General features: G+C 45.0%; 1 protein-coding gene across 1 annotated transcript in view; it reads right to left on the bottom strand.

Annotated features, from left to right (window-relative positions):
• LOC119458779 (muscle-specific protein 300 kDa-like) overlaps positions 1-14065 on the bottom strand; it is a 72087-nt gene that overhangs the window by 8982 nt on the left and 49040 nt on the right. Inside the window, exons 43-55 of the mRNA XM_049671023.1 lie at positions 13476-13640; positions 12809-12927; positions 11951-12158; positions 9611-9766; positions 8338-8502; positions 7085-7408; positions 6223-6375; positions 5306-5461; positions 5104-5205; positions 4274-4399; positions 3830-3928; positions 2667-2801; positions 696-860 (exon numbers count right to left, since the gene is read on the bottom strand). Of these exons, the coding sequence (XP_049526980.1) occupies positions 696-860; positions 2667-2801; positions 3830-3928; positions 4274-4399; positions 5104-5205; positions 5306-5461; positions 6223-6375; positions 7085-7408; positions 8338-8502; positions 9611-9766; positions 11951-12158; positions 12809-12927; positions 13476-13640 (2073 nt within the window). The remainder of the gene's footprint in view (positions 1-695; positions 861-2666; positions 2802-3829; positions 3929-4273; positions 4400-5103; positions 5206-5305; positions 5462-6222; positions 6376-7084; positions 7409-8337; positions 8503-9610; positions 9767-11950; positions 12159-12808; positions 12928-13475; positions 13641-14065) is intronic.

The following is a 14065-nucleotide window of genomic DNA, read 5'->3' as shown; positions in this document are numbered from 1 at the left end:
TCCTTATTCAATGAACAATTAATTCATCTAGGCAAATGATTGGAAACCACACATTTTATACTGCTAGGTGCAATCTCTTGAAGTATGAACACAGTGCTCCCGAAGTAGACGACGACGAACTGCCTTTGTGTGAGCTGTCAGCTATATTGATCAATGCTGCAAAACCTTTTGCAAATACACCATGTAATTAGTGCTTCATTCACTTAATAATATAAGCGTGACCGCAACATGTTTATGTCACATAACATAAGCATGAAAAATAAAACTAAAATGCGCTAAAAAGCTGAACAGGAACAAAGCAAGAAAAGGCACTGGGGAAAAATCCTGACATGTGTGCAGACTTAGAACTAAAACAAATATATATATATTATCTTTCTGACAACAAGAACATACAGGCAAGAAACACAAAACATGACATGAAAGAATACATATGGCAATTTGCAGATTTGTGATTTCCTGCTCACACGGGAAATGAAAGTTTGGTGCAATTCTTTTCTGCCCACACCAGTTGTACCGTTAAGTGTCTCTTGAAAAAGGTCCCATCTTTTACGAGCATACATTTCCAAGATAAAATGGAGCCCTCCATATCCCACTTCCTGTTTATGCCTTGATGCTACGAGATCAAGAGACTCTGTCTGCCATGTGTGTCAGAGCTAAGAACGTGATCCCGAGATTCGACGAAGGAGAGTGCACACCTGAAGCTTGTCGAGGCGGGTCTTGAGCACGGGTCGGCTTCCGGTGATGTCTCGGCACAGGTCGAGTCGTTCGTGCATCTGCTCGAGCCAGGCGGCGAGCTGCTCCTTGCGCTCGCGTTGCTCCTGCGCCAGCGCCGACAGCTTCTCGAGGCTGGCCAGCAACGTCTGCAGAGACGGAGCCAGGACGGTTTTATCGATGCAAAGGAAACACGGCGCGGATAAGAAAAAAGAAAAAAAAAGAAAGGAAAAGTAAAACAGAATGAAAAAGGAAAGGAGGACGAGCACCTGCAAATAAACTAAACTCTCTTAACTGCACGCCCAGTCACTGTTTTCTTCTTCTTCTTCTTCAAAACCAACTTATTACTAGACATGCCTAGTTAAGTGCAGCTTCAAAGTTGTTCCTTCGTGCTTCGTTTATAGCAGCCCGATGCAAGAAGTGTCTGGTTTACGTCTCAAAACTGGGGCTTCACTTTCTAAAAACAGGCCCCAATTGAGACAAACAAAGGCCAGAAAAAGGCATAAAAAAAACAAAAACAAAAGGGAAGTAGGGGTCTGCTTGGTTGCCGAATATATTTATAGGACGTGGCTTCCCCCCCTTCCACACACAGATAGCTACACTCTAAATCCTCGTGTGTACTTTGATACCTTCACGCACGCCCTCCGAAATGAATTATTTTAAGCTTGCTTCTCTGATAAGCCGCTACCGTATTTCCAGGTTCCCTTCATGCTAATCTCAAAGGGGATCTACTGCTATAAACTAAAAATTAATGCACACTGCTTCCAAGCAAAATCGTGAAAGAAGAGTTCCTCACCAGCCCCCCAACCTTCAGTATAAGCATTAAATGAGCTACTTGGATGGCTTCCCGTATGTTATAACTGAAGCAAGGAGACCTTGTGCAAAACAAAAGTTTTAAGTACGTGACTGTGCTTGTGAGATAATGTATACAAATGGCATTAAAGAAGTCCCTTTTACACTCGTTTGAGTTTTCTAATTAACTGGTGGCTGGTTGGGCACTAACTACATCAGTAAAGACCTACTCATCTTGGCACCGCAGCTGTGTAAACAACGGGGAACACAGCGAAAGTGGAGGCCAGCAGTGCCAGCTTAGTTGGCAGAGCAGCCACGCGAGACATGCAGAATTCGCCAGCTCTTTTTTGCCACTGATGTTTCAGTTTATATTAACAGTTACAAGCCAAGACTGGCTTGTTACTGTTAAGCCACGAAAAAAGAAAAATGGGTGGGCGTGGGGTGGGAGAGGTGGCTTTATTTACACATATTTCTGCTTTAGGAATAGACATGGCAGGATTAATCCCAAGAATAGCAAAAAGTGAAATCGCACAGTTACAATCTTGTACAGATCAGTAGCAACCAAATGAGGGAAGCCTCAACCTGCGGCCAATGTTTTCACGATGAGATTCGTCTTTGTCCGGCCTTGACAAAGACACATCCTGTTGCTGAAACGTTGGCTCCAGGTTGAGGCTTTCCCTTGTTCACTCATGGTTTATCACTTCAAGTCTCTTATTTACCTGCGACCCCTTTGTCTGGTTTGAATCTCTTACAGAGACATAACACAACAAGGTAAGCACAAAAAAACGAAATAAACAACTAGAATGCAACATGTTTAACGGCATCTTGTGCAAACTGTTCTGAGTATCAAATTTTAGACGAATCATGTAGTTTATTCCATACTTTCCATATTTCAACACTGCTGGAAAAAAAAAATAAAGGAGTGCTTAAAACAATCGTGATGTGACTTAAATAGAATAATTTTTAATGACTGAGTTAAGTATTTTCTTTTCCGCTAGTGACTGTTCCCTCTTCAGCTCATCACATTCCTTCTTAAGCTCATCCTTTTTTTTTTTTTACTTTTTCAGTTCTTTTTCATAGCGCATCCATTCACCAGTCGCTGAATAATCCCATCCAGTGAAACAAATTAGGAATACAGAGAAAACAGAACAAAGAGTACAAACCTTCAGTTCCTCAGTGACAATACCAAGGCGTGTTGATGTTGTTTCGAGGCTCTCCTTAGATGATGCATCGCCCCGTGACATCTCTTCCAAGGAATCCAGCTGCCGTCGCTGCAGCCCTGCCTCTTGTTGCAGCAGCTGTACAAAAGTGTCGTGGCACACATCAAATACATTTCGCACACTTGCGTAGCTATGAGAGGTCAGAAGCAAGTAGAGACCAACGCACAACAAAAGAACGCTAAGAAAGCCCACAAGCTCTCAAGCTAGAAGTATCGCTACTAAATGGCAAAGGTCCTCATAGGTGCTGAAATTGGGGCTGCTCGACACTCCTGCATCCCCTGATGTTTGTCTTCCCTACACAACTCTCAAGACTTTTGACTTTTGGCTCCCCCGTATAACAGACACGCAATGGTGGAAGCTGGCATTGTGCGTAGTTACGAAGCTACGACAAGCAATGTTGCCAGCGCTCCAGCACAAAGTGCCATCAATAATGTAAATAGCTCAGGCGCAAGAGGAGGTTGTCTTCTCCTCTTTGGCTTGAGGAGGTCTGCGTGCATGGACTGGCCGCACATTTATCTGTGCGTTCTGTGGAAGTACCCCAAGGAAGGCTTTCCGTTCGGCTTCGGAGCACGGCACCAGCGTAGGTAAACAAGATTGCTCGTATGCGCTTCAGTTCAAGAGACTGCACTCGCGAATGACGTGGCCTTGGAGTCTAGCATGGGCAAACGTTCTCTTGGCATCCCTAAATCATGCATAGGCATCCCTGTGCCACCTCTTCGATTCTTTAGTGCGTCCCACAAAGGAACTAATCCCCTTATTTCAGCTAGCTAGCATTATTATGAACAAGGAGCATAAATGCCCTTTTGTATGTTTGGATTCCTGCGCATGTCGTTTTCTTCACTGCAAAGAGCTTTTTAGCTTAGCCCCACAAAACATGGCTACGTAGGCAATGTCACTAAAAACTGAGAGATATAGCTTCTGGGCACAACTTCATCATTCTCTCATAGTGTTAACGCAACACATTGTCAAGCATTGAGTGCACATGTGGAGCTAATGTGGACTAATCTAGCTCATTCTAACATGACCTGCTCTCAATTATGTCCAGTCGATTTCAAGAAAAGGAAGTGGCAAACTGAACAACGTGGCATACGAGGTAATATAAATACCTTGAGTGAGTGTAGACGCCCCTGTGCTTCCTGGAGTGACGGGAGCTTGTCTCGGGCTTCGGAAACGGTTTTCTCGGCATTGTCAAGCCACATCTGGACCTAAGGGACAAGAGAAAATTTGCGACACATCCTATCACAGCGGAAGAACTAGGTGCCAGGTTTCACTGCCATGGCCGTAGCACCGTGTCTTCCGTATAATATGAGCTACCGCTGTGTGTTTCTCCTTATTCTTTACAAAGGACACAAAAAACTTCAAGCTTGCACCTCTCTTTAGCATGAGATTATAGAGATAAATGTCTTCCCTGATTCGTAGGACACGGTCATCGGTTTTTGTAAGCCAACTTCTTGTTTGCAATACCGTCACTGACCACTTGCGATTCCAAATCCACGGGACAGTGGCATATTGTGGGAAGTTTTTTTTTTTTATAAAAACTTCATGCTTACCTGGCTCAATGAATCAACAAAGCTGCTGCGAGCATGGCTCTGCAATTGCAGCTGCTTCTGCAGTTCTGTGATCTTGGACTCCAAAGACTCCCATCGCTCGTGCAGTTTGCGCAGCTCAAGTCGCACCTGTCACCAAAGAGACGAATAAATGTTTACATGCTTCTTGCACATGAATATTTAATTGCACGTCTCAAGGTTCCTAGAGGCTAGACACTTGTAAAGTAGGTTACGGTAGACTGCCTTTAAGATGATCCTTGTAAGTCTGTCAATTTTATCAGGAGTTCTTCGACATCAGAGCCCTGACATCTATGGAATATACCAAGCAAGGACCTTCAAAGTTTTCAGCTTATTGGAAGATCCTGCTCCCCAGAGTGTTAGCCTAAAGTTAGTCTATTGTATACTGTTCTTAAACACCACAGCATGAAAAATGCTATGGGGCTCTTCGATATCTGAACAATAGAAGTGAAGAACTCCAGTACCTTGAAGAGATTGTGCAAGTGTGAGAGAACAGGTGGTCAATGCAGTGTCACGATTTATATGTCACCGAGCTTTACGAATAAGTTACTTAATATGCGAAGAAATAATATTACGCTGTACATTAAAGGAGGACATGTGCATGTCATTTTAAAGAACCTGATTCATCAAAAGGTGACTCACAACATTACAATTATTCCTCACCATGTCGCTTACAGGATAAAAATACAGAATGGTACAGATCCTGATCATGCTGCACACAGCATGCTACACAGCCCCAGTAAACATTTACGCCACAGGACAGAAATCCGTATAAGACTGCTGATGTCAAGCACAAATTGACACATTGCACAAACCTGATCTCTTCCTGTAGCTGCAGTATCTTGGTACAGGTGCTCTCCAAGGCGAGAAGCCAGGTTGAGCTGCTGCTGTCCATGAACCTTGCCCACAACCAGCGTCTGCAATTGTAAACATAATTTGTGAAGTCAGGCAATGAAACACGAACATCCCCACTTGTACAACAGTTACAAGACAAGACAGTCAAAAGCCAAGACAAACCTCAAGTCGAGTAAGCTTCTCTTCGGGTGCTGCAGTGTCGCTCTGGATCTGACTCAGCGTCTGCTCCGCCTCGTCGAGCCAAGCGTTGCAGCTAGCCATGGCCTTCTCGTACTCTCGCTGGTCTTTCTCCATGCCTTCCCAGCGAGCAGCCAAGTCCTGGACAAGAGCAGCAAGGAAAGGGGGGTTAAAATGGGGGTGGGGGAATCTGTGAATCTGTGCCTATTTCCTCCAGTGTACTGCACCGACACACAATCACATGAAACTGTGTCAGGAGCTGGTGGCATGTATGGAGAGGGTGCACCAACTCTTCTCCCCTTTCCCTGCCGTCACCCTGACACAGCAATGCACGCTTCTCTCAGGTTCGCGGATATGGAGGTGGGGGCTAGCATCACTTCCTCGGCAAGCAGGGTGACCCTCTTGCTGAATGAAGGTGAAAAGATAGACCCATAAGAGCAAGGCATGATGGGAGGCACTCTCCCGGCTGCAGCTATTGGTCCCCAGCTGGCAAGCTACCTGCCCCTGCCCAGCGAACGAGCACGTCAACCATCAACATGCCATGAGAGGTGAAATGACTCCTTCACTTCTATCACCTAAGGAGTGGGCATTCCTCCACATAGAGCCAAAAACATTTGTTCTCATAGTAATAAACATTGTTTGAATCTATAACCATGGTATTGCCTTATTTTCCCAAGCCCACCATGGCTGCAATTTACCTGCACTACTGATTGGGGGTCTCATTACAGTATGACTGAATGCGAGTAGAACTTGACTTTGCCTTCTGCACTAGCCGCATGTTCTGCGTGCGGCTAGTGTCACTCTTGCAAGGTCATTTTCTTTCATGCTACCTTGCAGCTGTAATACAGGCCTGGTACAAATGACGTCCCTAATTATGAATGCAAGAGTGTGACTTCTCATACCTTTATCGTCGCCAGCAGGGACTGGTATCTGGCATTGCACTGCGACATTTGTGCTCGCACGAGCTCCACACCGGACAGCTGGAGAAGGCAGTGGGCCTCATCGATAAAGCTGTCCACGCTTTTCTGTTTCTCAGCAATCTTGCTTCGCAGCTCCTGCACAGAAAACAATGTCCCAGGTACTTCAGAATGCGTGTGAATTCTCTGTGCCCCTAGTGATGTTGCCAGTGCAAACCTTTCTTTACATTTACTGCTACTTTCTGCACTTTCCTAGTCAAGAAACCTTATTAAGTCCAACTGGTCTTGACTAGTTTCAAGTTGTTCCAGTTGGTCTAAAGTGCATTTTGGCACCCTGACCAGTCGGACCCAATGATTGTTCTCGATAAGGCTGGGTTAGCTCTTTTTTTTTTTCAAGATGAAATCCTAGAACTTCTTTTCCTATAAATTTTCTTGCTAGCCCATTAAGCCTGAAATGCTTTTTAAGGTTAAAATATTTAACTGTAATATTAACATTCTCTTAGTTTGACTTCTCTGGTGGTACCATAAAACTGAAGCTGGTGGTAACATGAAGCTGGATGAAAGGTGTCATTGACGCCTTTCATCTTTTTTCATGACGTTGACCAGTGTCAAAGGCAAAGTGAGCGAATCATTACAGCCGCAGCGGCTGTCTGTTGACTGACTTTCCTTGGACTTTTCATTTTCACGTCGTGGTTAATCGGCTGCAGGATGACGCACTGTACTAGCATGTAGACCTAGCAACAGGTTTCCGTCTAGTATTCTTAGTGTGAAACTATAGTCTCTCCCTCACCATGCTTTTTATTAAGTGTGGTTTTTCAACATTCCATCAGCTGCCGCGCCCACACACCTTTCCACGTGCAGAGAGGGCCTCCTTGTCGGCGAGCGAAGCAGGCATTTGAGGGGCGCGCAGCTCGGCCTCCGTGTCCGACAGCCACTGGGTGAGGGATGCCAAGTGGGACTCGTACGCCCCCCACTGCTGCAGCGTGTTCTCCAGGTTGCGCCGTGCCTCTTGCAGCGAGGTGAGCGTCTTGCCCAAGAGCTCCTGCAGCCCCTGCAGTTCCCGCGACAGCAGCGCCTGGCCCTGCGGGGAGCTGCGGGCCGACACTACCTGGCTCTGCTCTCGGACCTCAGACAGCAGCACCTCGCCCTCTTTGCTCTTCTCGGTCAGTTCCTGCGGGTTGTCGTGTTGCCCCAGTCATGCCACATGTTGGCAGCAGATGATATTAGCACTCACACTAATGCTACACAGCCCACATTTCCAGAAGTGCCCTTCACCTTTGAAGGCAGTTGACAACGTTTCCTACATGAGTTAGTGCCTTGAAAGCAACAGCCTAGCTACATATCTGACATAGGCAATAATTAACAGTATAAAACTGTGCCTCCTAAAAAATTCTAATAATTTTGTGCGATTAGTTTTGCTAACAATAGTGTTGCAGTGCTTTTTGCCATGAAGTGTTAGAAAGGACAGAGTCTGACACAGATACACTTATAGCAACAGCCAATGGACTGCTTGACAAATTGGCAAGCCCACGATCTAGTACAGCAAGGTTGTTGATAACAGCAGTGATACACATACACAGTGATACACATCACAGCAACAACACCACAGCATTTCCGTGTACGTGATGGAAATGCTACAGATTGGCCGCAGTGCTCCACACCCTACAACACATGCTCCCACAAGAGCAACACCAGAATGTGCTAAACTCACATTACACGCTGCAAGCAACTTAGTCTGGGTATAACATAGTGTTTCTCTCTGTTATTTGACAAGTCACCGTTTCTGTTATAATTATGAACTGCTTTGGTGACAAAATTCGGACTCTTAGGCACATTACTTCAAAGGAGTAAGACAGCATGTCCAGCTGTGAAGCTACCCTAGCAGAACAGGAACCACTGCCAATGTAGGCTCTACATGAAGTTATATTGACCCTACATTGGGCAACACTGACACTATATATGTGGTCATGTCAGCACAACATTGTACCAATATTGGTCCTGCTTTATTGCTATTTGGGTAGGCATATTGACACACAATAAAGCAATGCTTGGCAGTCTGGCACTGACAATGCCTTCCCACAAGGAAGCAAGGCTGCATACCGTAAGCTGTTCAAGGCGTCCCTGAATGGCCTTCTTCTCTCCCGTGGTGTCCTTATGCTCCTGCAGCTGATCCTGGAAGCTCTGGATCCAGTCCTGGAAGGCCACCACCTTGTCCACCAGCTTCTGGTGCTCTTCCACAGCTGACGTCAGCTGGCCAGTCAAACCCTACACGCAAGATAAGTCTCTGTTTACTACAGCTTCCCAAAACAGTCCCTTGAAGAACTTTGTCTTTGTAGAGATGATAAAACAGAAGACAAGTGATGTGATCTGATTCAGTGCAAGATCCAACATATGACCTGCTGCACCAACAATTGCATTCAACAAGCTTCCAACAGGTTCCAGCTATCTTTTAGACTCATCGCATGTCATATCGCACATCATGACAGACCATGTGTTTGTTACTTAGGTGATGCAAAAAAGCCGTATTACAGCTTTTTACAATGAATAGCTAATTTCGGGATTTCAATGTGTGCCTAACCGATACAACTGTCTTTGGTATTAGCCAAGTGCCCTGCCGCTGGAGTGCTCAGGATGAGAGAACTTATTCTATTACAGGTACATGCTGCCAGCAAAATTCTTTGCCGTACTTGTTGTGCTTTAGGATGCTCACAAGTATTGAAAAAAGGTATTCCGACAAAGCTATAGTCCGGTGCAATATGAGCTGCAACACAGAGCCCGTGGTTGAAGGCACCCCATGACTACGCGGCGGTGCCAACATTAAAAAATTTGTTTCATAAATGCCAGTAATCAGAATGGTGTTACGTTCTCCAGTTTTCGTATGTCAGTTCCGGCGTGAGCAGTCTTGGGGCCCCTTCAACCACGGGCACCGTGTTTCAGCTCATATTGCACGCGACTCTACGCAGGAAGGCAGAGTGGTAATGATATTGGCGGGATCGGTAATGACGGCACAGCAACAATGCTCTCGTGTGCTGTGATACAAGCACACTAGAACATAGCAACTTTATCCCTCTGCGGGTGTGCGCAGAAAGTAGGTTTTGCAGATTGCTCAATAAGAATGCAGTACATTGCACAGGACTGAGAGTAAAATTATCGTTAGCTGCATATAATGTAAGTGCTAACGTGCGCACGGATCTAAAATTTCTTGCTCAAAAAAAAAAAAGAAAGCTGGGATATTACTACACCATGGAGGCAAGCAGCAGGTCGAGACGTGACATTTGTAAGAAATTTCTTTGGCTCATCTTCAACACTGTTCGTCGATTTGCTCAGAATATATAAGAAAAAGAAACATTGCGCGAAAAAGAAGGTGCTTTACCTGTGACCTTGTACAGAGCTCCTGGAAAGCAGCCTTGGTGCTCTGAACGTGGTCTCCGAGAGTGTCCTTGCCAGCAGCAGTGGCCGAAAGGTTCTGTGCACGCTCGCACATGCTGTCTATGGCTGGCTGGTGGGACAAAATGTCCTGGTGAACCACCTGCATAGATCGCACACAAAGTGGGGGTTGAGATCACGAACGCAGGGTTCTACAACAAGTTCCGGTATTAACAGTACGGTACACTTTTTAAAGAGAACACGCATTAGTATTTTGCTACCTCTGATTCATGGCAGGAAGGCAACCAGACTAGTATTTAATGCATAGATGTCAGCCTAATGAGTCTAATCAACCATTTCTTTCTCTAAATAAAGCAGAAGTGTCTTAGTTATACTGAATTTTTTCCCAGCTAGCTACTACCTTTGAGAGTGAAACATACTGTATATAGGAACCTCTGAATGCAATGTAAAGCTAAGCCAAGCCTCCTTCCAAAGATGTCTCAGCTCTTCCAGTGGCTTACATAAAAACAGTGCCATTATCGCTGTAGCTCTACCCATGTTCCTTCCTCTCGTTTATTTAGTGAATACAGTACCTTGCAACTTTGCTTCACGTGCTCTCTAGAAATATTGAGCAAACTTCTTCATCATCATCATCATCAGCCTATATTTTATGTCCACTGCAGGACGAAGGCCTCTCCCTGTGATCTCCAATTGCCCCTGTCTTGCGCTAGCGTATTCCAACCTTGAGCCTGCAAATTTCCTAACTTCATCATCCCATCTGGTTTTCTGCTGACCTCGACTGCGCTTCCCTTCTCTTGGTATCAATTCTGTAACCCTAATGGTCCACCGGTTATCCATCCTACGCATTACATGGCCTGCCCAGGTCCATTTCTTCTGCTTAATGTCAAATAGAATAACGGCTATCCCCGTTTGTTCTCTGATCCACACCGCTTTCTTCCTGTCTCTTAACGTTAGTCCTAAGATTTTTCGTTCCATCGCTCTTTGTGCAGTCCTTAACTAGTTCTCGGGCAAACTTATGTAAACACAAAAATGTTACTTATTGTTCACCATTGCCAAATCAATCAAAGCTTCTACTGGTGACAGTGCACTACTAGCTCTGCATAGAATACTGAAAACAAGTGCACCTTGTCCAATATGAAAGGGTACACGTAATCTGTGTTCAAACCACGATTCCTGCAAACAGGCAAGTAAGAACCTCACTCATTGTTACAGTCAACTGACCGATTTTCCAGACGCCCGATTTTTTGGCCATGTCCGATATTTCGGACGCCTTCACAGCACCGCCACGTACCCCATAGAGTCAATGCATAAAAACGTATAAAACTTCGGACGCAAAAAATCTTCGCTGTCTGATTTTCCGGACTATTTGCCATGTCCGCAGGTTCGAAATGGCATTTATAGAAGCTACAACCACCAGGATTTTGATTATCTTGGCTCCTCGAACCTGCGCTCTCGCACGCAGATCCGCTGGCAGCCGTAGACATCACCGTGGCAACAATAAGCCTAGCTGCTTCGACGTTAGCTACCAAGCTCCTTGATGTTCGGTGCTGTGTTTTTCATTGAAACAATTCGCTGCTGTTAGCAATGGTGCAGACTCCGCCTTTATAATCCACCAATTGAATCGAAGCTCAGAAAGCACGACACATTGCATAACGCCGGTTCCTGAAAGTCAGCTTCGCCTCAATACAGCAATGTTACGCGGTGAAGCATATGCAAAGTATTGTGGTAAAGCATACCTAGAGTGGGAAGGGGCAATTGTCACAGAACACGGCATGTTTCCCTTAATTATACACGCGTGCATCCACTGTCTCCTATCACAGTACGAGCACGGATACGCCTAATAAGTGTACTGGGAGGCCTTTAGAGCTATTTCGGACGTGCCTGTATGGATTTGAGCCTTTGGCGGCAGTAAAAGGCATGCATTCATTTTTTTCGGACAGTCCCGATTTTTCAGACGTTATTGCGGCCCCCCTAGGGAGTCCGACAAATCAGACATTAACTGTATTTGTTATGTTGCTCTCCTGTTGAAGAATCCTGCTCATGGAACTGCTTGCCTCATAACAAGCATGCACAAGAAAAATTTACGTCTTTGAACAGAACTTCGATATTCCTTTTCATATTGGACAAGGGTGTACCTTCTTTCAACGTGTACCTTCTCTTTCAATTTCAAGCAAAATTCCAAAGGACGCAAGAGTTGCGTGGGGAATAGAAACGTCAGGAAATGCGAGAGAGTGTAGCATCCTCGCTCTCTGTCACAGTAAAGTTGGCATAAATGTACAGCTCTGTCAAGCCTCGAAAAATACAGAAATAAATCCAAGCGCAGAACCTTGTGCGTCTGAAGTTGAGCCTTCTTCTCCTGAAGCGTGGCTCGGGGCTGGCTGCAGCTGTCCAGGGCTGTCTTGACATCCGCGATCCACTGACGCAGTTGGTCCTGACTCTGGGACAGGCCCGACAACTGCTGCAGCCGTTGGTCCAGCTCGGCCAGGGCTTCGGTTGACCGCTCCACGAGGGTCTGCCAGCGACCCTTGACATGCCTGCAACAGGGCACGTCGCATATTACTTGTCAGCTGTTGTGGGAAAACCACGCTTACTTTGAAGAACGTAAACACTAGCCCAACACAATGCAAATTGATTCAATAATTTCTAGTGATCCCCCAAGCAGGCGTGGCCAGAAGAAAATTGTTTATGTGCGCTGCATACATAACGTTCACCTCATGTTCTTTCACAAGTCCTCGTACAGTCTTTTTCAAACCCATACTGATGGCATATTTTCAAACCAAGTAGGGCAGGGAAGGGCAGGGCAGCACACCACTTGGTGGATAGGAAATGACATTGACAGGCTCAAAATAAATTCAGTGTAACATAAAGCACAGATTCTAATATATGTAGTAAGAATCTAATGAACGAATTAATAAATCAATGAATTGATAAAACAAGCAAAAGAGTAAACCAATGGTCTGATGGTGTAGCACATACGCAGGATGGATGTATAACAGGCCTCGCTACATTCACTACTGTGTAGTACTATAAGTATGACCGAAGAAATATTGAAAAACCGCCAACACAAAGTGAAATGCTAAAATGCCCTGTGGACTTGGACATGTTTCGTTAACATTTCATGCTACAAATAATTAACATAACTGAAAAGTACCAATGCACAAATTAAGTTGCCATGTGGACTTACCTGAGCTGCTGCCGAATGGTCTCCCTGCCATCGGGCGCAGTGTGAGAGTACAGGCGTTCGCCAGACTCCACGAGTTCATCCATGCTGCTGCTTCGCTGGGCCAGGCGATCGCTCAAGTTCTGTTGCAAAGACCGGGAACACAAAATCAACGAGCGTTGGCCTTCCGAGTACAGCAGCAATGGCTACATTAAGCAGAAGATGGAAGCAGGAGATCTCGACACAAAGAAATCAGGACGTCAAAATGTGCTGGGGCAGTGAGTGTGTTAGGAGAGAGGTCATTTTCATGGCAGTACATTCGAATTTCGCAGTAGGCCGTAGTATTTCCAAAAGTTAATTTCATGTCATTTCAGCTTATTTTTCATAAACGAGTGAAATACAAGTACACTGATTGACTGATTGATTTTAACATCCCAAAGCAACACCGAGGTTATAAAGGACACTGCAGTGAAAAACAACTGATTAATTTTGACCACCGGGAGTTCTTTACCATAGACTTAAATATAAGTATACAGGGTGGGTGAAATGCACCTGCTGTCGTGAGAATCGAGCCTGTGCTTGGCAGCAGAATGCCATAGCCAGTGAGCTACCATGGCAGGTAGGTAAAGTGAAAGCCTACTTGAGGGAACAAAGAGACAAGTCAATATATAAGCACAGATCCAGCACCCACCTCAAGTTTGTTCTTTTGATCCTGCGTTGAGGCCAAGTCAGCCTTTGCCTCCACAATCTCATCGAGTTCCTTTTCAGGTTGCGTGAGCCACTCCTCAAGCTCGGCCAGGAGCTTGTCGAAGGCCTCGTGCTTCTTGGCCAGCTTCTCCCACTTGGCTACGGCCTCCTGAAAATACGCACAAACACACATGAGTCTAATTTAGGTGCACAAAATGAAACAGAGAGCTAAGATCACAACATTTATAAGACAAGCGAGTGGAAAGTAAAAAATATGTCATAGGCAAAACTCCTACACGAAATAAATACCGGTTCTCAAAGTTAAAGTAAGCCGTAGGAAGGACACAAAAAGAAACACTAAATTAGCTTATACTGATGAAAATGTTCTTTCAAAAGTATATCGCCATTAATCTCACAGTAAGAGGTAGACTATTATAAGAGAAAAAGAAGGACAATTTAATTTTCTTTCTTTTAATCTTGCACGAGAATTCCAGTGAATTTCAAACTTTTTCTTTGTATTTCGGCTAATGTGGTTTAGTTAAAGGTTCTTGAAACTTGTTAAGTTCAGTGTTTAGCTCTTTTAGGATGCAATGT

The sequence above is a fragment of the Dermacentor silvarum genome, chromosome 7 (assembly GCF_013339745.2).
Source record: "Dermacentor silvarum isolate Dsil-2018 chromosome 7, BIME_Dsil_1.4, whole genome shotgun sequence".
Lineage (NCBI taxonomy): Eukaryota > Metazoa > Arthropoda > Arachnida > Ixodida > Ixodidae > Dermacentor > Dermacentor silvarum.
Note: the sequence above shows the minus strand (reverse complement) of the source record. Positions and strands in the feature narration are given on the sequence as shown.